Source organism: Vitis riparia, chromosome 7 (genome assembly GCF_004353265.1).
Source record: "Vitis riparia cultivar Riparia Gloire de Montpellier isolate 1030 chromosome 7, EGFV_Vit.rip_1.0, whole genome shotgun sequence".
NCBI lineage: Eukaryota > Viridiplantae > Streptophyta > Magnoliopsida > Vitales > Vitaceae > Vitis > Vitis riparia.
Window position 1 is genome coordinate 28,075,785 of NC_048437.1, and position 23,851 is coordinate 28,099,635.

Here is a 23,851-nt window from a genome sequence, read left to right on the forward strand (position 1 = left end):
TTTGTAGCCACTTAGCCCACTTTCATCATTCAAGGCTGCCTCCACCTAGTTCCCACCAATGCACATCATCGTAAGCCGCAACCTCAGTCACGGTTATGTTTTCCAAGCCACATCACTCGGTTATACATGCCCTTGTCGTGGCATCCCATAGCTAGGATGCTAACATTAGTCACCCAACTTACCAGCTTGTGTCTTTGCAAATGTAGATGAAGATGATAAGCTAAAATGCATGGTTAATAGTTTGCTTTTGTTCTTGAATGTTTTTTTAGTATTCTGCACCCTCAATCTATATCAGATTCAAAATTTTCCATTTCTTTTTGTTGTTGCTATTTTAGGCTTTTCTACTTTGGTCCATTACTCACCAATCCTTTTCTTGGATGGTCATTTCCCAAAACTTGTATTACTGTGACTTGTTTTGTTTTAGTATTGATCGTAACTCAGGTGATGTTTGATTTTTTTACTTAATTCTAAATAGAATTTTAATGTGTTATAGAGTTAAGTATTAAATTATTTGTTTTTTAATATTTTATTTTTATTAAATATTAAAAAATAAAGAAAAACTAACATGTTACTTTTTTTATTTAAAAAAAGTCAAAGATTTTGATTTTTTCTATATAGCAAAATGTTTATAATAAATCATAAAAAAAAATAGAAAAAAACTTTGAAAGCAAATTGCTTTCAACAAAAAACCAAAAAAACAAACGTCTTCTCAATTAAGCAGATTATATTAACCAAACAACTTCTTATGAGTGCCAGTGGAAACAACATTGTGGGGGGCAGTTCGATCTACAAGAAATTGTCTAGGATTTGAATGATTTGATTTGTCATAAAACAGGGTAGCATGTATGGTCGGCATGACCGACAAAATATTTGGCTTTGAGTGGTAGGTTTGAAGAAGACTGGTAGTTTTATGGTTTGACTGGGTGTTTTCAGGTGTGAAGTGGATGGACATGTTGTTACAGACCTGTAGATAAACCTACAAAGCTTTCAGGCTAAGGAAACTCCTCAGTTCCCATAAACTTTATTCTTTATATGCAGAGAAAAATTCCAGATCCTTAGGCTTCCTTACACAAATATCATATTGGGTCCAGACTCTGAAATATCTTTCTGGCTCTTCCTCTTCGTGGGTGTGGTATCTGCTTCAGTTCCACAGGGTAGAGCACTGTGATGGGACCTGGTGGACCTGGTGGACCAGGTGGTCCTGGGGGTTGGGGCCCTGGCCCTGGAGGACCTGGTTTTGGCCCCGGAGGCCCTGGTTTTGGCCCTGGAGGCCCTGGTTTTGGCCCCGGAGGCCCTGGTTTCGGCCCCGGAGGCCCCGGTTTCGGCCCCGGAGGCCCTGGTTTTGGCCTTGGAGGACCTGGTTTTGGCCCTGGTGGATTCTTTGGTGGGTTTGCAAATGGTCTATGCAGCATGATATCTTCTTGGTATGATCCATTTCCAGACTAGAGTATGATAATGTTGGACTTTTTTTCTTTTTATCTTCTGTATATAACTGATTCTTAGTCATGTGAATTCGTTGAAGGGCATGAAGTAAAGATTCTTCTCAAAATGGTTAATTAATCCAGTGCTTTTCAAATCACATGTTTTTCCTTTTTGATATATGCAGCTTCTACTGCCTCTGCTGTTGCTGGTTGCTACAAGACTGCTTCGGTGGACCTCGCGGACCTTACGGCCCTCCTGGAGGCGGCCCTCCCTTCTGATCTGAGATTCGCCTGTGTGCTTGGATCTACCTTATAATAAGCTCTGGCTTTCTCCATGACAAGCTTAAACCCTCTTTGACCAACCAGTTTCTTCTACATTTTGTCTTTTCATTTCCTGTGTTGGATCTATCAGAAAGGTGGACTATCTATAAATAATTAGACCTGAGAGTATTTATCATCCAGTTGATCTGAATATTGAACTGCAATTAAGTAGCAAACAGTAAGGTGTATGTAGTGTCTGCAAACTATTTTTCTCGTATACTCTGTTGGGCTTTGATGCTGAGGAGCACTCATAAATTTGTTGTGATCTGCTTGCAGTTAGTGTTGCTTGTGCATCTCATATGCGTGACACATGAATGTCGAACTTGTATCAGAGGTTAGAGCATAATATACATTATGACATAAATTTTAGCAACTTAAATTAGTAACACTTATTGGAGTCTCTATAAGATGGTGGGATGAAATATCTTGGAATTGAGTCCAATTAGTATGATCAATTTTAGAAGTAATTAAGGTTGGTCTTCAAGAATAAATATTTAATTTAATCGATTATAAATATAAATAGTCAAATTAGTCATACGATATTGTGTCAAAATTAATACTCTCGTGATGGTATTAAATATGGGCACAAGCATTTTGGAGGAAACATTCTCAAAAGAATCATCATTTAAAGATGTAGATGATATAAACATTATCATGTACATGGCGTAACTGTCATTGCCAAGTTGAGAACCACAAACACCTTTTGTCATCTACCATGGATGAGAGCATCTATATTTTATGGATATTGGAGTTAAATGAAAATTGACTTAGAGACTAGCATCGATGTCAAACGGAGCGGAGCTGAGAAAAAGGTTGAGAGGGGGCTTTATATGGAACTTATACCTTATCCCATGTTTGATTAACAATGAGATACGATATGATATTGTACCTCTCATGAGAACATATCTGCCTCATTCTTTATCCTTTATAAAGAAAATTTAATGATATTGTGGAGAGAAATGAGATATACATGTCATTATAAAATAAATAATATCTTAAAATATGCATATTACATATTCAATCAACCAAATATACAAATCTACCCTGAGTGTTTTTACCAAAATAAGTCTCAAATCTTTTTGTTTTATGCCATGGATCCATTTTTCTTTTTTTCATATTTCAATTTTATTAATCCGTATCTTCGTTCCATTTGTTTGTACCTTCATTCGTTCCATTTGCTTGTACCTTCATTGAATGATTCAAATCTCACCATGCAATTGGAAGACTTGGATTGAAAGTTTGATATAGCATCAAATCAATACTTTAGATTTTTCATTTGATTCCACACCCACTCACACTAAAAGCAACAGAAAGGCAGAGAACATAAAACCTAACTGAAAGGCAGAGAACAATGAGCTGCTATGCTCTCAATTTACCAAATATGCTGTACAGAGTGGTCTCTATGACTACTGCTTTTGACACTTGTTTCATAGCTTCCATGAAAATATATGAAGATACCCAATAGCAAATCTGTGTTAACATTTAGATAATTTTGCTGGAAAATGCAATGCAATATTGCAATATGAGTATGAAGGGAAATTTCGTTCACAAATCGAACTAGGTTACCTCTAATCCAAGTTTATAACCAGATGTCTCCAAAAACAAGCACATGAGAGTAAAGCAGTCCTTCCATTAGCTGTTGAAAGAATATATGCATCAATGGGGGAATGTTAAACATCTAAAACAGAGGGGAGATTTGTATACTAGTTCAGAAGGTTTCTTCAAAGAACTGTTACAAGCAACCGGAAATGGAACTCCAAAATTACATGATAGAAGAAAACAGAAGCAACACTGAAGGAACCTAACTGACAAACTCGCAAAGCCAGCCATACACAATTCAGGTGTTCAGTTTCTAACAGTCAATGACCCAAAGGATGAAGGGTGTTAGCGAGACCACATCCAACATGGGCACAGGCACGTTTCGCTCATAATAGAAGCAGCTTATGTACAGAGAAAAAAATAGAAAGAAAACCCTCACTACTTAGGAAGAAACAGGAAGGTGATTGCACTACCAAAGCTTTGTTGCGCACTGACAAGCCACAGCACTACAATTGCCTTTCCAGATCACTTCAGTCGCATCTGGCAACACCTGTGAGGTAAAATTCAAGAACTTCAGCAGCTTAAAATCCAAGAGAAATGGATTAATTAGGAAAACACTAACTGAAAGAGCATAGGATTGTGGAGAGCCTTTGATATGAGCCATAACCCCACGGAACACCAAAATAACAGGGCAGTTTGTCCCATGAGAATAGAGATAATCATATCAAAGCAACGCATTAAGGGGAAACATTTTGAAGAATAAGTCTGAATGTTCATCTAGGTCACATTTATGATGATACATGAGTGAACAGCTTGCCATATAAGAGTACAACAACGATCAAAACATTCAATCAAGAGCCATGAAAAAAATATTCTTGAGGGTGATAATGACTTAATAAATCTTTGTGGCTGGGCATAGTATAGGATCCGCACCTGCTAGTCAGTCATTCACTCACAAGCAATTTTGGTGTCAAAGCTGCTGAGGCAGATGGCAAATGCCTGAAAAGCTGAGATTGGATACTGGTAATCCATGGTGAACACATCCTTTCCCACTTTTCCAAACTGGAGAATGACATTTTCATGCTCCTGACCAGCAACTCCATTCTCTGCAGAAGCAACCAGCTGAAAATTCTTTACTGAAGCAACTGTCACCCGTCCATTGAAGTTCAGACACCAGCATTGGAGTTGCTCATGCCACCTAGGGGCCTTGTTTTTCAAAACCAGCATTTCATCTTTTGGGCCAGACAAAGGCCCAGAATGCAAACTCTCTGTTCGGTTAGATTTTGATCTGAAAAATGTGAAGGATGGAAAGGAATCCACATTGCTAAGAACAAATTCAGTTTGAGTGGGGGCCACTCCTCCTGGCTCAATGGCATTGGCAGGGATGGCGTCCATGACACACTGCATTCTCCTTGGACCCCTGGTTTTCACAGGATGAAATTTTGAGTTAATACATGTAAACAGAACTCACCTCCCAAAGGTTATGCTTGTTTCTAGGAAGATGTGAGGGAAAGAAAATATAAATGAAAAGTAGAGGGAAAGAAAAAGTGAAGGAAAATATAAAACAGATTTAAAGTCAATAAATTATTTTTTATGCTACTTTTAAACTTATTTCACTTATTTTAACTTTTTTATATAATGATTAAATAATTTGAACGTGCATAAGTTTCTAATTTATTTCAATTATATTTAATTTTTTTCTTTGTATTTTCCATAATAAAACTGAATATGAAAAAATCATTTTTCTCAAAAAAAAATTTCTTTCCTTACTATTTTCTTAGAACCAAACATAAGGTAAAGCTACTATAGTCATAAGATTTTTATTCTCATCTTTACCCATCACATGTTCATGTTTCTTTCTAGACGAGGGAGAAGTTCAAGAAATCTTTCTTACCTGGAACCCAAGACATTCAATTCATATGAAATGTGGGCTACAGGATAGTTGCCAGCAGGGACTCTAGGGGAAACTTGTCTTGAACCCAGTCGCCTGGTTGAACGAGATTTACTAATCCTTGCTCCTGCATTTGGAGGCTGCGCATCATAGACAGTGAACTTGGTTCCCAGAAAATTTGACCTGTCAGCAAGGGAAATGAGATAGTGAAACCGGGGCCAACATCATCAGTGAGAAACGGCCACCTCATATAACAGCTACACATACCTCAACTTTCCAATATAAGTGGTGCTCCCCTTGGAAACATCATCAGCATTAAGAGAGATGATGTAGTCTGTGCAAGTAGGACGTCTACACTTCCGTGCAGCAAGAAGAAACTTTCCATCATCAGTTGAAGCTGTCAACAGATCAGACAAGCAAAAAAGTTCAAACATTTACACCTCAAAAAGGAGACTCGAAAACAGAACCTGTCTTCTAAAAACCTGTCTTCTAAATATCCTACTTGATAATTAAGAATGAGGACATCTAGCTCTTCACCTATCCAACCATACAACTAAATACATCAAATGACCCTGGATCAATGCAGGTTCTCTATGCAAGAAAGCCTTCATTAATGAACAACAACTTATCAAAATATAAATGGGGTTTAGTTATTCACCTTGATTTAAGCCGAGATAGAGATGATATGTTTGGTTGCTACGATTCCGTTTTATAAAACACTGAAGGAGGGAGCCCCTTGGCCCAGGCTGGGGGAAAAAAAGGATTTTCAAATATGAGCTTAAAAAGGGATGGGCAAATGTGTTGAAGATTATAAGCATCCAAACAAGTAGCATTAAATTAAAACAATTTCTAATAACAAAGCAGCATCCAACAAACCCTCCACCCCACCCCCACCCCACACACACACACATAGAGGACTTCAAATATTTCTAATGCAATGCCTGCAAGAGTCAAATATTCAAGAATCATAAAAATTAACTACAGAAACAGGACTGGTTTAGAAGACTAACATTCATTTATAAGGATAGAAGCAACTTAATCCATATTGTTCTGCATAATGATACTAAAGGTGACCCCAGCTCTATATTGCTTTTAACTGAAACTTTTGATCCCGCCCTATAAATTCTTTTTACTGATCACTATTAGTTTGGCAACTTAATGCATTAGTTGGTATAACTTTAAATCACCCGTAGTTATTAAATGAAAAGATTTTTACTCAAGATTTGTATATTCTCATATCATATGTGGATACACTTGTGTAGAAAGATATATTTACTTCTATATAAATGTAGATACCAATTTCTTTCTTGTGCATATACATGGTAAACATTTTTTTCCGGATTAGTTTCAATATTTTCAGGGTTTACAATCCAAGAAATCTTAGTGTTAACGAACAACTAAAACAACATGCACCAAACTAAAGGTTTGACTCATCTTGCATATGGTGATAATATTCTCAATTATTCACAAACTCATCCACTATATTTCAATAATCCCAAATTATTTGAGAATATTCCCAAGTTATTTGAGAATATTTCATATTAGTCCACCATAAAGAAAATAACAGCCCATGCTGAGTTTTTCTCCAAAACTTGCATTTTCTCCATGCCTATTCATTTCCAAATAAAGTTGCCATTTTCTGAATTGCTTTGAAGACAAATAGTTCCAAGCACCCATCTTTTCCAACAGTTCAGATGATTCATCAAGTCAAAAGATTTTGATAAATAGTTCAAAAAAAAAAAAAAAAAGAATAGGAAAATTTTTCAAGGATAACGAAAGACCAATTTAGTACAAGATAAATCAGGATGACTGCATTGCTGTACTAGAAATAAATCAAGCATTAGATAAACCAATTATTCATAGGAGAAAAAATTTAGTTTTTTTAATCATCTTCCAAAATGAAACAATTCAACATGGAGTCACGCAATTCAGAACCAAAATCAGAAATGCACAAGTGTTTCATAATGAAACCGGTTCTGATCATGATTGGAAGCTTGACTAAGATTGTCGACCTGCCTACCTTTCCCATTGCCGAGAATTACAAGGCATGCTAGATAATAGAATCATCCCCAATTTCATAGAATGAGGTATCTATAAACCAATGAAAACCAAGACCTCTAAACAAATTTCAAATCCTCTTAAGAATACATATGCCAATATAGCATCTTACTTCATAAAATAAATAAAACATTGGTGACAAATAGAACCTTATCTAAAGAATGAGAGCCAAATTTAGTTACCACAACCCTGAGGAGAAGATAAAGACATATGGGCAAAAATTGAAATGATCAAAAACACATTAATTAAAGAACAAAGGCATAATAGATTATAAAACAAATGAGGTTCGATCAAATAACAACTAAATGGTTTTATTAAAACATATTTATGTTTCCTGAAAGCACAATATTTCAAACCTGCTTCAAAGAGATGGGGAACGTCAACTTGCCCGACAGTTCTGGGGTTTTCACAATTTCCTTAGTGATTTCTCTCCAACTTCTGCACACACCAGCACAAGCAACCACATTTTTCCGAGGAGGCCAAGTACTCTCAGATGCTTCTATCCTCATTAAGACGTCCCTCAGCAATTCAGGAGGCATGTTAGCCCAACAACTCTGTCTCAACGCATCAACCACCATGGAACTATCCTGAACCACCCGGTGTGACCGTGATCTCAACCCATAGTTAAATTTCACTTCAAACCCTTTTCTAGAAATGCTCCCAAATTCCCCCCTCATATCCTGAATGATACTCTTAAATGACATTGAGTCCTTGCCTCTCTATAACTTTACATAATACAAATAACACATTTAGAAATTTCCATTCCCTCCTAATTTGTTGCAACCCAAATCTGTGTCAATCTTCATACAAAGAAAGTTTCCACAGATAGAAAGTAACAAACACTAGTCAACAACACCACAAACCTTCAAAACCTAAAAGCTAAAATTTGATGGCAATAACATGTAACAGCCACAATTCCTCTCAAAACACATCTAAACTGGCATCAACGCTCCAAATTTGCAAGGACCCACATCCACAACAAGTTTCGTACGAGGCAAGTATCTGGTAATAAGCACCTATCAACAAAACCCAGAAACTCCAAAAGCTAAAAATCCAAACGTGATACAAAATGGGAGATACTCACCCACTAGATAAAGCCCAAAAACATGAAAATCAACTCAAAATTTCCTTCAAATGGGGCATAAACACAAACCCAAATCACAGATCCACCTATCTAGGATCCACAGAACCAACAATCAATTAAAACACGAACATGCACCAATGATTCAATAACTTACACAGACCCCACCAAAAATCACTAACACCTAACCAGATTCTCGAACCACTCCCACAGATCTACCTTTCATGGCATCACACATAAAACCCCCGTATCAAGAGCGAATACCAATAATTCACAACCACTTACGAAGCTTTAAGATATAGGGACCACCAAACCTCAACAGCAACATCAGAAAAACCCTGGATCCATTGAGAGGAATCGATTGTTGGGCAAGGGTTTTGAGGCAATCATTGCAGTTATAGATGAACCGTGGGCACTGGAGGGATTGAATTGGGGGGAGATATTAGGGTTTGCTCTGTTGTGATCTGTGTGTCTCTACTGGTATTTTTACTGTGAAACGATGCTTTTATGGCCTTATCTAATGGTGCTTTGTGTGAAACTTCTTGGAAGTTGGATCCGGGTCGGATCAATTATTTGAATTGAACCCAATTTGGACAATAATTTTATTTTTTTTGTGCTTTTTTTTAATATATATAGAAATTAGGGCGATAAATTTTCTAAAAAATTTTGAATTCCAATAATAAAAATTTGGACAAAATTTAACGTAGATATTTTGGAAAAAATGGAAGTTTTGGATTGTTATCCAAATGTGAATTAAAGAAAATTATTTGACAAATTGTTTGATTTTCTTAAATGAAATTTTCATAATTGATTTATAAAAATGTCAAATTTTAGGATAGCATTTTATTATATATACAGGGTTTTATTATTTTTTTGAGTTTAGATGTAATCTAAAATTAGTTACAAACAATACTCGAGAAATAATTTTTAGAACAATTTTTAAAATCAATTCTTATGTTTTTATGAATTAAGATTTGTTTGTGAAATTAGAAACGGGATATTCACAACTTATAATTTTATATTTTTTAAACATTTTTTAAAGATAAATTTTATTTGTATTACTTTATTTTTCATTATTCTCTATATTTGTATAATTATTCTCTAATAAAAAAACTAATAACTTTTAAAATATAATATAAACACTTTATTTTTTAAATAGGTTATTAGAAAAATAAAACCTATTTGACTGTGTAATTTTAAAATAGTTTTCTATTTTTGAAAACAAAATACTGTTTTTAAAATTTTTTTAACATGATTTGGTCGTTGTTCTATATAAATAATGTTTAAAAACAAAGTGAAATATATTATAATTTTAAAAAAAAATAAGTATAAGCTGTTTTCATCGGTTTTTAAAAATGAAAGTAAAACATGAGTATGTTTGTTTGACCCTATTTTCTTAAACTTGTTTTTAAAAATTGTTTTGAAGTTTAAGAATATAAAAAACATATTTTAAAAATAAGTTTCAAAAAACATGGTAAGAAAATTGTCAAATGTGTTTTCAAGTGTGAATTTTTTTTTTTTTAAAAAAAAAAACAATACCCAAATAAGCTGCTCTTAGTGCCTACTTTATTGTTTGTAATTGTTACCTTACAAATCCAAAAATTAAGCATGTAGATGAATATTTAGCCATTTATGTTTGCATATTTCTGAATATAAACAAAATTTCAAGTTACCTTTGGTTTTAAATTTCCCAAAAATGCCATGTATATTTTTTTATCAAATTAATGTTGTAATATCATTAACTTATAATCATTAAAATGTTTAATATAGGATAGAATTTATAACAACTCATTTAAAAATTATAAGATTTATAATTAAGAGTGATTTAAGTGTTTTTTTTAGTTTAGATAGTGTTTAAATATAATACAAAAAAAATGTTTTGATAATGTTTTTGGTGGTGTATTGTATAATGAAAAATGAATTTAAAAAAAAAAAAATCATTTAATAAGTGTCTATTTTATTTTATTTTATTTTTAAGTTAGAAGCTTTTATGAAAAAGTAGAATATATCACACAAAAAATATAAATTTAGGCCTCAAGCCCATCAAAAACTTAAAAAGCCCATTTCTATGACTATTCTATGTTATATAAAATCTTATCCATAGGAGCCTTTAGAATTGGTGCCCCTATCTTTGAAAAGCGTTTGTGCCTTTATCTTTTAAATTGGCTTTTAAAACTAATATATTTTTCAATACAAGTTTTTAAAAGTTATTGTGTGTTAAATAAAAGTATTACTATTTTCTAATTTTAAAAATAAAATGTATGAAATGAATTTAAATAGATACTAAGCTCTTGTTTGACAATTATTTTTAAAACAATTTTTTATTTTTCAAAGGAAAAAAATATAGTATTTTCAAAAAATATTTTTTAGTTATATTTATTTGTTTTTTGAGATTTGTTTTAAAAAATAATTATATAAATATAAAAAATGATTAAAAATAAAGTACTACAAATAAAATTTATTTTAAAAAACATATATAAAAATATTAAGAATATTTCAAGTTCCTAAATAGACTTTTTTTCTATAAAATATTAGAAAATCGTTTTCAAATACCATTTTGAAAGCCAATTGAAGTAATTTTCTTACTTTTAAAAATTTTGTTAGGCACTTCACCATGAATGACTTTTCACATTAGCATGGCCATTCTCTCTATACTTAAAAGTTACTTTCATGAAAAAGAAATGAAAAAATAAAAGAAATTAAGAAATAAATAATCTATTCAATTGGACCCAATGAAATATAGGAATTTATGTTCACACCAAGGAAGGTATCACTTTCAAAAGAGTGCACATATGCATTCCACACATGACTTATGATAAAAGCTTGTTGGCCCCAAAATCACAAATTATGGGAGCATCACAATAATGACTCAAACAACTATTAGGTGCAATACCTTGGAGTGGTTATTGTCAATGAAATTCTTAAAAATTGTAAAATGAAATAAAAAAATAAATTTACCTTCCTTTTTTTTTTGTTATAATTCAATTTAATTATTTTTAAATGACCAAAATGAAGTTAAAAAAATACATTAATCTTATCATAATCCTTTTTAATGATGAAGCATTCAGGCTTTGAATGATTTGTTTTAATTTTTTTTAGTTATTATTTATTTAAAAAAAAATTGGACCAAATAAAAAAAAGTAAAAATATTTGACTTTTTGCTAAATACTAAATAACTTTTTGAAATAATTAAAATACAATTTCGATATGACCCTCACCTTATTAATACTCAATGCTTAACGAAACTAAAATAATAAAATAACAAACAATTTAGTACTTAATATTATGAAATTGTATTTAGGGTTAAGTTTTATTTGGATTTAAGTAACAAAAATAAATATCACCTCTTAAATTTTAATACCCCAAAATCATGTTTAGTTGGTCGGATATAACATAAGATAAGATAAGATAAAATATGACATATCTTAATTTTTGATTGATAATGAGATAAGGATAAGTTATAGGACCTCTTATTCAAATGTATGACATCTACCATTTATTTTATATCTTTTATGATATGTTAATCTTAAGTTAAAATATAGAATATACATATTTCATGAATCATAAATTTATTTATTATTTTTTAATAACTTATTTTGTAAAATTAAAAATTTTAATCATAAAATTAAATGTATGGTTAAAGAAAACTAAAAATGATATGTATTATTTAATATATATAATTATTTTTATATATTGAATAACTTAATATAAAAAATAATTATAATAAATTCGTGGATGGTAAATGTTTTACTTCTAAATAATAAATTCATTATATAAAAACTAAAATTAATATATACATTTATTTTTTATATTCATGCAATTTTTGATCTAATCACTATTTCAACTAAATTGTTCAAATCGGAATTTATCACGGTAACTCTATATATTAGATCATTTAATATTTAAAAAATAATTTTAATTATTAAATTTGTAATAATTAGCAATGATCTGTATTATATTCATATCACTAAATACTTGTTTTAATATAAATGTTAAAATTTTGTTTGATTTGTTAAAAATAATTATTTTTGCATAACTTAGTATGTGGTATAGATGGAGTTGGGTAGAAAAAAATTATGATAATTTGGTTTTATTATTTTAAATGTATGGAACTTTTGTAAATTATTTTTTATCATATTTAATGAAATAATTTAAACTAGATATGAGAGTTATCTCTAGATGTATTATTATTAAAAAAATATTAATTTTAGATAATTTTTTTAAATGGAATAATATACCAATAATTTAATTAAGAATATGATATTAATCAATAAAAAATATTTACAAATATCAAATTTATTATTTAATAATATTTTATTAAGTAGATAAATTAGAATTCATTACGGTAATTTTAGGGAGGTAGATTTTAATGTTTGAAAATTAATTTTAATAGGTTGTGTTTGAAAATTAAATTTGGTAATTGGTTATATTTTTATAGTTTAATTTTCCATTTCCATTTTAGCTTTTATTTTCTGTTTTTCCTTTTTATATAAAAGATTGTGAAAAATATAAATAAAATTTGATATAATTTATATGTCATGTCATGGATCTATTATTACAATAGATAATATTTCTTCTTTTATAAGATACATAGTATGATATTAAATAGTAGTAATAATAATAATAATTATTATTATTATATTGTTATATATTATTATATTATATTTTATATTGCATTTAATTATTATCCTTTTTATTTTAAAATACTTAATAAAATTTATAAATATTTATAATAATATTTTTATATTATTATTATTAATATTAAATAATTTATATAATAATTAAACAAGTAAATTATTTTGATATAAAAATATATTCATTTATAATAATGAGTCTAATAAAGAAACAAAATATTTATAAAATATAAAATATTTGTTTTCAAATATATATGAGATAATATTTTATGTATATTAATATTTATTTTATAGCAATGATATTTATATTCATTTGATATCGGTCGAGGCACAAAGTCTTTTATATTGGTTTCAATTTAAAAAAAAAGAATAAGATTTTTATTATTTTAATCTTTTTTTGAAAATACCAAAATAATGTCTTTACCTTCTTTTTTTTTTTTTTTTTTTCATTTTTGAGCTCATTTTCTAGAATATTAAAATAAAAATATATCATTCAAACATATTTTTAAACTTGATTTTTGTTTTCTTTGCAAATAAAAACAAAAAATATTCCAAATAAACAAACCTTGTAATAATCAATGACAACTCTTTAAAGAAATATATTCAAAAGTGATCATGAAGTTTTTAAAGGTGTTCATTAAGATTTGAATTTGATTTTCAAATGTGATCATGAAGATTTGAATTTGATATATAATTTAATATATAAAAGTAGTGTGTTTAAAAAATATTTGAAGTATATAATTTTAAGATATTTTAAATTTGATTAACATAATATATAAATATATAAAATGACATAATTATCTTCATTATGTCATAAATAATCAAACAAATCTTAAAAGATATGTATTTTAAGAGATGTTTTATTTTTTGAAAATTCAAAATTTATATTTTGAAAACTCTTAGAAGGTATTTTTTTTTCTTAATTTTTTTTATTTATATCAGAAGCAATATGATTAAATAAAAATAATATAATTATTAATAAATATTTAAAAATAGATTTAGATTTTATTTATTTATTAAATAGTGGACAAGAAAAATTATTGAAAGAGATTTTTAGCAATCAAAATTTGACAAGTGGTATTAATACATGTACATCGTTTTCAAGATAACCCTTTCATCATTAAATAAAAGAGTCATAGCAATTAAATAGGTGGGGAGAGGGCTGACAGTTGGTTGTTAGAATTTGAAAACACATGAATAAATGTTTTAATTTCTTAATTTTTTAAATTATCACATTGATTTTTCTTCATTGCTGAATAATTTTCTTTATATTTATTTATTTATTTTTTAAAATTGTGTCATTTTCTTCGGAGCATCAGTCCAAGGCCTTGCTTCTCCAGCATTGAAAAAGCATTGTTAGCTTAGCATCCACACAAAGCTATTCCAGGGCCCCACGGGCCCCACCCATCTCTTCAACTACGAAGATCCAACGGCGCTGAAGGTGGATGTTCAGTCCCATTCCGTCTTCACATATATACCTAATCAACTCCACCAGAATCCTCACTTTCGCGGTCTTTTCCATTTTCTCCGTTTTTCGCACTTTTCCGTTCCCAGCAGTTTTCTCTCTTTGTCGGGAAGCTTAAAGGCTAAGAAACCATGGCTCTTCACTGATTTTCTCGGAAGATCCTTGAGCTGTTACACTGACCTCCTTCCTCTTTGGCATGGGCGGTAAAGTTTTTCCTTTTTTCCTTTTTTCCTTTTTTTCCTTTTTATTTAATTTTTCCCTTAGTTTGGTTGCCGAGAAAATGGAGGGACGTAAAAGAAAGGAAAATATCGAGTGCGTCTGCGTGTTTGTTTGTTTTTTTTATTTTTTTTATTTTTTGTTTCTGGAAAAAATTAAGGGGTTTGCATGGGTTAGGTTAAGTGGTTGTGTTGGGCTTAGTTGAGTGGGTTTTTATTTCAGTTTTTGTCTTCAATTTCTTAGTTTGTTTTTCTTTTCTTTTTACGTTTTCTTGGTAACCAATGGACTAGTCTGGTAATGGATGGTTCTGTTTTTTTGGAACTTAGCTTGGAAAATAAGAAGTTTTCTGTTTGGTTGTTGAGAGAATATGGGAAAGAAAGGATGCTAAATTTTGAATTTATTACATTGCAGAGTCGATCAAAGCTTTTCTGTTGTTGAAAACAAATAAAAGAACAACTATTAAAGAAACCATTGGGCTTAAAAATTTATTATCTTTGCATTTCCTTTATTCATTTATTTATTTCTCTGTGAATTAGCCTTGAGTTTTATTTTTTGAAACAGTTAACTCTTTCTTCCCCACTTGTGATTGACTTGGCAACATGGGTCTTAATTCATTAGCGGGACTGGGGATGAGATCTACCTCTGATCAAGTCTCGATAGATGCTATAACCTTGTTTGTGGCTCTCCTTTGTGCTTGCATTGTGATTGGTCATCTTCTCGAGGAGTATAGATGGATGAATGAGTCAATCACTGCCCTTGTTATAGTAAGTTGCTGTACTTATTCTTGAAACTTTCAGTGCCAACTTTATATATTGTATTGAATGTCTTATTAAATTGTATTTTTTTTATTTGGTTCTATAATTATAGAAAGTGGTTAATGATTTTGGGAGTTAATGACAGGGGTTGTGCACTGGAATTGTTCTCCTATTAACTACAGGAGGAAAGATCTCACTCATTTTACTATTCAATGAGGAACTTTTCTTCATATATCTTCTTCCTCCTATCATATTCAATGCTGGGTAAGTTTGTTTTTCATTTTTCACCATTTTATATCTGAAGTGAAATACAATCGAATTCGTGTGATTGTTTTAATTTGACTTATGAAGGGTGCTTTTTTCTCTTCCTAAATAGGTTGCAGTGTTAATATCGATGATACATTACTCAAATGTAGTTTATTGTACTTATATCTTATGAAATTTAGAATCCTTTTAGTTTGGGGGGACCTCTATCATGTTAAATTTGCAGTTATGTCTGAAACTACCTAGAGGCTAGGGGACTGAATTGGTGGTCCCTAGAAGAATTAGAGTTTTATGCCAGTTTCGATTCAAGCTTAATATTATACAAACCATAGATCAGGTTTGAAGTTGAGAGATCAATTTAGATAGTGGTAAATAATAAAACTGAAAGATCCAATGCATAACACCAAATATATGTGAACAAATCCTTTACAAATTTATTTTCTCTGGGGTAAACCATTGGCCTGACTGGCTGCAAGGCAATCCACTAAATGTCAAAGGAAGATGCACACCCCTTCGGACAAATTTACTCTTGATTGAAGCATATTGAGTTGAATCTATGTAAAATGATGCCGACTATAGTGCATGTTGAGCTTACGTTCATCTTTGGTGGTTCTCATATTTCCAAGAAAGAGGTAGAAGTTACAAGTGCTAGATAAAGAATAATTGTGGGTGCTAATCCTAGCACCAAAGGACAACATCATTCTTTTTTTCCTTTTTGGAGGAAGGCAGGGTGTTGGCAGTTCCTTTGGGGAGTCCCATATAATTGTGCTTGTATAAATTAGGAAGCATGTGGGTTGTGTTTGAATTTGTCTTCCATATTTGCAATCGCTAAGATGCAACAGCTGAGCACCAAAAGTGAAGTCCACTAAGAGTTCACATTAAGCTGTTTCTATATTATTTGGGTTCAGCTGCAGGAATATTTTTGTGCTTCTGCTCTATCTAGGCAAAATTTTATGTTCAGTCATACCCATGATGCTTCAAGCACTTCTCAAGGCTTGGCTCAAGTGGTAAGGGGTTTGGTGAGATTGTAGGAGGTAAAAGGTTTGAGTCCCAATGGGGAGAAAAGTACATATTAAAAAGATATCCACGATGCTTTCAAAGTAGTTCTGGTTTATTGAAATTATTGTGTTGATCCTTAAACATTATATCCAAAGCATTTCTCCATTATTCTAATCGAGTCTTTACTCTTCAAACCTCCTCTGTTTTCATCTTGTAGAACTATTTCCTCGAAGAAACAATAGACACCTTGGGATCTCTTTATACCCATACTTCTCCTTCCTGAACAAGGTATCAAAGTATTGATACTAGATTGTCACTTTCCCTCTGGGTATACAGAAAATCGTTGGTCTACTTTTTTTGCCTGGCCTCAAGTGGTTTAAGTATAGTTGATATCATTCTGAGTGGAGTTTTGTCGAATTTGTGAATTCCTTTCATTTGTCATTTGAAAATGGAGAAATTTTTGTTGGTATGAAAAAACCATATGAAGTGGTAAAAAGGTTAGAATGCCGATGCATGCAATACTGGAAGGTAAATGAAAATTGATTAGAAGATTTAATGCTTAGGAATCTCATTATTGTTAAAATCTTTCTTCTTCCACTTTGCCTTGAATGACTTTAATGTAGTGAGAATTTACAATTATCTTTTTCCTCCATGGAGGAGGTGCAGCACCACACTTGTATTGCTGCATTGCTCAAAGCGTACTTTCTCTCCATATTGACATGCATTAAAATGTGCAGTTATTTATCTTTTCTTGAGGTAGGTTTTGCTGATTTGATAATTTTTTCTTGTGTCAGGTTCCAGGTAAAAAAGAAGCAGTTTTTCCGAAACTTTATGACAATCATATTGTTTGGTGCTATTGGTACACTGATATCCTTTGGCATTATATCTCTAGGTATATTCATTCAACAACTTCAGGTTGCTTTCTGTAATACCAAATAATTTTTTTTTTCAGAATTTCAATGGCCGTGCTTATAGTTTCTTTCAAAAACTTTTCATCTCAATTATTTAATGTAGGATTTATGTGTGGGTAACTTTTTTGAATCAAAATTGCATGCTCAAGTTTTCTACTTGCTACACATCCAGTCATGTCACTTGTTAGAGAAGATGTGGACAAGTTGCTGTGGATAAAAAGGGAAAAAAAAGTGTTCCATGTAAATTTGGAAGAACACCAAATACTTGATGCTCTTTGTAACCTTGTGTGTAGTCTGATTGATAAAAATGCAGCTTGTGGTTGATGATTATCATGTTTTTAACTTTCATATTGTTGATTCAGGTGCTATACAATTATTCAAAAAATTGGATATCGGTTTCTTGGAGATAGGGGATTATCTAGGTACTCTCCTTCATTCTTTTATTTGAATTAACATCTGAAACTTTACGTGAAATTTTATCTTTTCTATATGTATGGGAGCATTTAAGAAAACTTTTATTACAATTATTATAATGATCATTTACAATGCTTAACCTTACTATGTTTTGTTGGCAATAAAAATCCTTCCTCTTAAACCCCATTATCTTTGATTAGAGCATGAAAATTGTGATGTTCTCGAAACACATTTTGCTATATTTTCTATTTGCTCCCCTTATCTTATATTATTGTTTTCACTTCATTATTTGTAGCAATTGGAGCAATTTTTTCAGCTACAGATTCTGTTTGCACCTTGCAGGTATAGATATCTTCTCAAGGCTGTGATTCTGCTTCCATAATGGGGACAATAGAACATTTCTGACTAAAGTTTGCATCTGATATGGCAGGTGCTCAATCAGGATGAGACACCTTTGCTATACAGTCTAGTCTTTGGGGAAGGTGTGGTAAATGATGCCACATCTGTGGTACTTTTCAATGCAATCCAGAGATTTGACCTGTCTCACATCACTTCAGGCATTGCCTTTCAGTTTGTTGGCAATTTTTTGTCTCTATTTTTTGCAAGCACCTTGCTTGGGGTGTTCGTAAGTCTCTCTCTCTCTCTCTCTCTCCCCACACCCTCCCCCAACTAAGCCTCCACCCAAAGTCACGTGGATTATACTGTTATTAAAGAATTTTCTCTTGCCTGCAGATTGGATTGCTTAGCGCATACATCATGAAGAAGCTGTATTTTGGAAGGTATCTAAGAATTAGTGACTATCTTTCCACCCACTGTTTATTGGAAAATCAAGTGTCAGTTTTTTTATTTATTCATTTCATTGTATTAAAGCTTCAATGCTAGTTTTCTTCTAATATTAATTATAGAAATGATTAACTAAATCTTCAATTCAGGAATTTTACATGTGGAGTAATAGAGTACAAATCTCCATCCAATAACATGGTGCATCAAGGGATTATAACCCAATCAGCATCCTGCTTAAGCAAATGCACTTATATCGAATTTTCTAATTTATTTCTTGCAACAATAATCTGGAATCCCAATTTGATTTCAACTTTCTGGAACAATTATACTTGAGGTAGGATCTTGCAAGGAAGTTCAGAATTATTTAATCAGGGTGGTTGAATAAAGCAGGATATGTTCAAGCTGTATATGTTCAGTGAAAATGCCTGGTATAACTGTGGAATCTTTTGAAAGAGAAAATTTTACCACAACTAATACACCAGTTGTGGTTGTGGTAGTGTATGATTGTTACATGCCTGTTAGACTCTAGCCTAAAGATACCTTAGATTTTGCATATAATCTACCTTATTTTTTCCCTCTTTTGAGTGGTTGAAGGTCATATTTTCATATCAAGGCAATAAATTGATGGGTCATAGAAGGTGTTTTATTCATCTTCGCAGAACTTTAGTAACTAAAGTTGCGCTTAATTTCAGGCACTCTACTGATCGTGAAGTTGCTCTTATGATTGTCATGGCTTACCTTTCATACATTATGGCTGAAGTAAGATTTCTTTCTACCCTTCAAGCACCTTTATAAGAATCTCATCAAGTTCTGTTTGAAATATACAAGGACTATCATCATCCAATTCTGTGCTTTACTGATAGTGTTTATAAATTCTGCTCATCATCCAGTTGTTCTATTTAAGTGGCATTCTCACTGTATTCTTTTGCGGGATTGTCATGTCACACTACACCTGGCATAACGTGACTGAAAGTTCAAGAGTCACCACAAAGTAAGCTAAATCTTCAGAAATATTTTCTCAAAATCTGGAACCCATTTTCTTATTATTTTATTTTTTCCCAAAAAAAATTATGTTGCATGTATTTTCTGTTTCTGTTTATGATTTTTGCAGGCATACTTTCGCAACGTTATCTTTTGTTTCTGAGATTTTCATCTTCCTGTATGTTGGTATTGATGCCTTGGACATTGAGAAGTGGCGGGTTGTAAGCAACAGGTAAGATTTCTAAATCTACATAATTATAATTCAATCCAAACTCATCTTCCTAATGTATATATGTCTTTATATAATTGTTGACACATTTACCACCCTTAACCTTCCAGGCTTCCACTCATGTTTTTGAGTCTTATAGTCCATGAATTTTAATTTAAAATTTAAATTGCTTCTTGCAATTAGTGTATACTGTTCTCACAATGTGGGCTTCACGTCAATGTCTTCAGTCCTGGAACATCAATTGGGGTGAGTTCAATTCTTCTTGGACTGGTTCTAGTTGGAAGGGCAGCTTTTGTATTCCCCCTATCCTTTTTATCCAACTTAACTAAGAAATCTGAGAGTGACAAGATTGGGTTCAAGCAACAGGTAAGCACTTTTGTTTTCCCTTTTGTTAGTTTTTCATCTCACTGAATCAATTCATCTACTAAGTGGAGAGATGTAACTGTTGCAGATCACAATATGGTGGGCTGGACTCATGCGAGGTGCTGTATCTGTTGCACTTGCTTATAATCAGGTACTGATTGGAACTACTTCAGTGGACTAGGATATATGCAGTTTTAGAAGCATTGATAGAATGAAACTTTTATAATGTCCAATAGTTTGGTAAACCTACCACTAAAGGTCTTACAGTGCTATCTTGTGGTTTTTTTTCTCTCTTTATTTGTTGAAAAATTAAAGCAGGAGTGAATTGGGAATAGAAGGAGAAAACTCTCACCCTTGAACATTTTTCTGATACAAGAGAAGAAGGTTGTAAGACCAACAAAGAAAATGGAAAACAACTATGTTTTCATGAGATCTCTTTGCCAAGCACAACCTATACAACAGCCCATTAACGTTCTTTCGCTTTTGAAGGGCTGGAATTAGACTTTGTGTAGTCATTGCAGTAAGGGTAAGCCATTTGCCAATGTATCAGCAACCCTATTTGCCTCTCTAAAACACTTTTAGAGCCTTGCACTCCCAACTTCTATGAATCATCTCCTGGCAAGCTTTTATTAGGATAAAATGGAGATTCACCCGAGAATCTTCTTTTGAATGAGGACTATAGTATTTTGAGAATCAAATTCAACCACCATAGAACAGTTTAGTTGCGCTATTCTATTTATTTGAGACTCTTAGGACAGAAAGGGCATTGATGGGATTACAGGGTCAAATTTGGCAGACGTTATATAGCATCTGAAGACAGGTTCTGACTTCATTCGTCTCTTTTAATTTGTATTATAACAAGGATGAAGAAAACAACAAATTGTAGGACAAACTACAAGCTTACACAAACTGAATAAGAGGGATACCATGAAATAAATGGGATGTGAGGGTGCTCATTCACTTCAAAGATGATAGTCACATGAGTGATTTAGGTTACCGTTATAGTTTCTTTCTTTTTCCTTATTCATACTGTTTATATTTTATATGAATGATGTTGTCATGTAATAACACATATCATGTTGCCCATGCAGTTCACTATGTCAGGCCATACCCAACTGAGAGGGAATGCGATCATGATCACCAGCACAATCACAATTGTCCTTTTCAGTACACTGGTAAGAAACCTCACACCTCTTAGATAAAAATGCCTCTCATCCTGGGGCCGCCTTTTCTTTTACTGATCTTTTAGTCTCTCAGGTGTTTGGCTTGATGACCAAACCCCTTATAAGCTTCTTGCTGCCTCCTCCAAAATACTTCAGCAGCATGATGTCCTCTGAGCCATCTTCTCCAAAATCCTTCTCCATGCCACTTCTCGCCAATGGGCAAGACCCAGATATTGAAGGGGATAGCCACAACACTCCCCCTCCAACCAATCTACGCATGCTCTGGACCACCCCAACTCATACCGTCCACCATTACTGGAGAAAGTTTGACAATGCCTACATGCGACCCGTGTTTGGGGGTAGGGGTTTCGTTCCTTATGTAGCCCCTTCACTAACTGAAAGGAATGCCCCTCAACTGCAATGAGCAAAAGCAAGAAAAGCCTAGTGAGTTATACATCTCCAAGATTGGTATATATATATATATATATATATATATACACACACACACTGTATAGACTCCCTCACTTCTATGCTCACTTCATCAAACTTAGTGTGAATAGGACTACGTTTCATGTGATTAATTTTACCAGTTTAGGCCTATATCTCAATAACCGCATCACGTATGCATAGTGTTGTTTCCCAAGAAATCCATGGCTGGCACCACTGGGCCTGAAAATTCTTAGTATTATTTTTGTAAGGTGATATGTAATTTAATGGCTGTAGATACTTATCATTATCTCTTTTGTATAGACGATCTTGGAATATTATATCATGCTGGTGGATTATAAGAAGTCCCTCACAAGTCCAAAGTTTTGGTTGGTAAAATCAAAATAGTCATAATGTAAATTTCGAAATGAGATTGGAGTGCATTTTTTTTTTAGGGAGGAGTGGTTTATGTAGCTTCAATGGCTGCCAAAGTGGCAGAAAGTACCATCTATTTGAATTAGGGTAGTTTGGGGGAGTGTTTTTGAAAGCAATTTTGAAAAACAGTTTTTGAAAATATTTTTTAAAAACCGTCATTTGATTTTTTATAAAACAAGACCTTGTTTGAGATTATAAAATGTTATTAATTTATTTTCTATGATTTTAAATGTGTTATAAAAATAACTTTTATCAAGAATGTTTTACTTTTAATTATTCTTCATATTTATATAATTAATTTTTAAAACAATTTTTAGAAAATCAAGTGAAAATAATTAAAAATAATTAAAAGATGTTTTTATTTTAAATATTATTTGTTTTTATTTTTTAGTTATTAATAGTTTGTTTAGTAGTGATTTTGGAAAATGTTTCTAATCTTTATAATACTTGAAATTTTTTATCATTAAAGTATAAAAAAATGTAGAATCATTTCTTAGAATCACTATCAAACACACTCTAAATGAATTTTTTTTTTCTTTTTTCTTTAAAAAAAAATTGTTTTAAAAAACAATTGTGCCTTTTATTCAATTTTGGATTGACATTAATCCATAAAACAGGTCATGCTATTTTTGTGCTTATCTCTTTATATTTTGAAATTAAATCATTTTCATTAAATTATAAAAATTTATTATAATTTTATTAATTATTACGGTTTTTACTGATGGGGTTGGCCAGTGGACTTTATGAAAGTAAATATTTCGTCCACATGTATATGATTCTCATTATTCCATCTACTTATCATACATGGAATTATTAATATTTTAATTAGTGGACTGTTTTTATTATGTATATATAATTGCTCCACATGAAAGACTTCCCCTGATAATTGATAAGATTATTGATTTCTTTGACTAATATGATTAATTATTGTACTTATTATTATGTTGTATACATGATTATCATGCACTATTCCTCTACATATAAATATATTTATGAAAAATTCTAAGGTATTAAATTAGTAACCATCAAAATTACGATATGAGTTAGTGTTTGAGTAAACGTGCAAATATATGAAATCAAAATATAAATAATAAAATTAATGTAGAAAGCAAAGAGATCGAATTTTGGTATAATATAATGAGATTGAAAGTGTATCTGTAACATAATTTGATTAATCCCTTTTTTTTTAGTATGTATTGAATTCAATACTATAAGGTAATTGATACTGAAAAATTTTAAAATACAAATTGGTACATATTGAAAAGAAAATTTGAATCATTAAAGATGTAGAATGAAATCTAAATCTCAGGATGAGATACAACAATATGTGACCAAACGAGGATGTATATTATTCCTCATAATTGCCTATAATTGATAAAATTATTGATTTTCCTTTTTAACTAAGAGCTCGAATTTGGTTATAATACAATGAGATTCAAAGTGTATGTGTGGACCCCGCATTTCGGCTCAATGCGTTTCCCACTCGATGGCGAGCTCGATTT

The 23,851-nt window shown here is 31.6% G+C and overlaps 3 protein-coding genes across 3 annotated transcripts; 2 read left to right on the plus strand and 1 right to left on the minus strand.

Moving 5' to 3' along the window:
* Positions 1-997: 997 nt before the first annotated feature.
* Positions 998-2,115, plus strand: LOC117918773 (putative polyketide hydroxylase). Its single transcript, XM_034835659.1, has 2 exons — positions 998-1,424; positions 1,607-2,115. The coding sequence occupies exons 1-2, from the start codon at positions 1,168-1,170 to the stop codon at positions 1,698-1,700; spliced, it is 351 nt and encodes a 116-aa protein (XP_034691550.1). The 5' UTR covers positions 998-1,167; the 3' UTR covers positions 1,701-2,115.
* A 1,237-nt stretch (positions 2,116-3,352) lies between these two features.
* Positions 3,353-8,784, minus strand: LOC117918480 (tubby-like F-box protein 3). The gene is made up of 6 exons (XM_034835176.1): positions 7,587-8,784; positions 5,831-5,918; positions 5,440-5,569; positions 5,176-5,355; positions 4,215-4,701; positions 3,353-3,831 (listed from the first exon to the last, which is right to left on the minus strand). The coding sequence occupies exons 1-5, from the start codon at positions 7,932-7,934 to the stop codon at positions 4,230-4,232; spliced, it is 1,218 nt and encodes a 405-aa protein (XP_034691067.1). The 5' UTR covers positions 7,935-8,784; the 3' UTR covers positions 3,353-3,831; positions 4,215-4,229.
* Positions 8,785-14,450: 5,666 nt separating this feature from the next.
* LOC117919405 (sodium/hydrogen exchanger 1-like) lies at positions 14,451-22,279 on the plus strand. The gene is made up of 15 exons (XM_034836595.1): positions 14,451-14,613; positions 15,188-15,390; positions 15,527-15,645; positions 17,439-17,536; positions 17,918-17,977; positions 18,265-18,311; positions 18,400-18,594; positions 18,702-18,748; positions 19,445-19,511; positions 19,643-19,743; positions 19,864-19,965; positions 20,190-20,328; positions 20,414-20,476; positions 21,417-21,500; positions 21,583-22,279. Exons 2-15 carry the CDS (start codon positions 15,226-15,228, stop codon positions 21,910-21,912), a joined length of 1,617 nt encoding a protein of 538 aa, XP_034692486.1. The 5' UTR covers positions 14,451-14,613; positions 15,188-15,225; the 3' UTR covers positions 21,913-22,279.
* Positions 22,280-23,851: the final 1,572 nt, after the last annotated feature.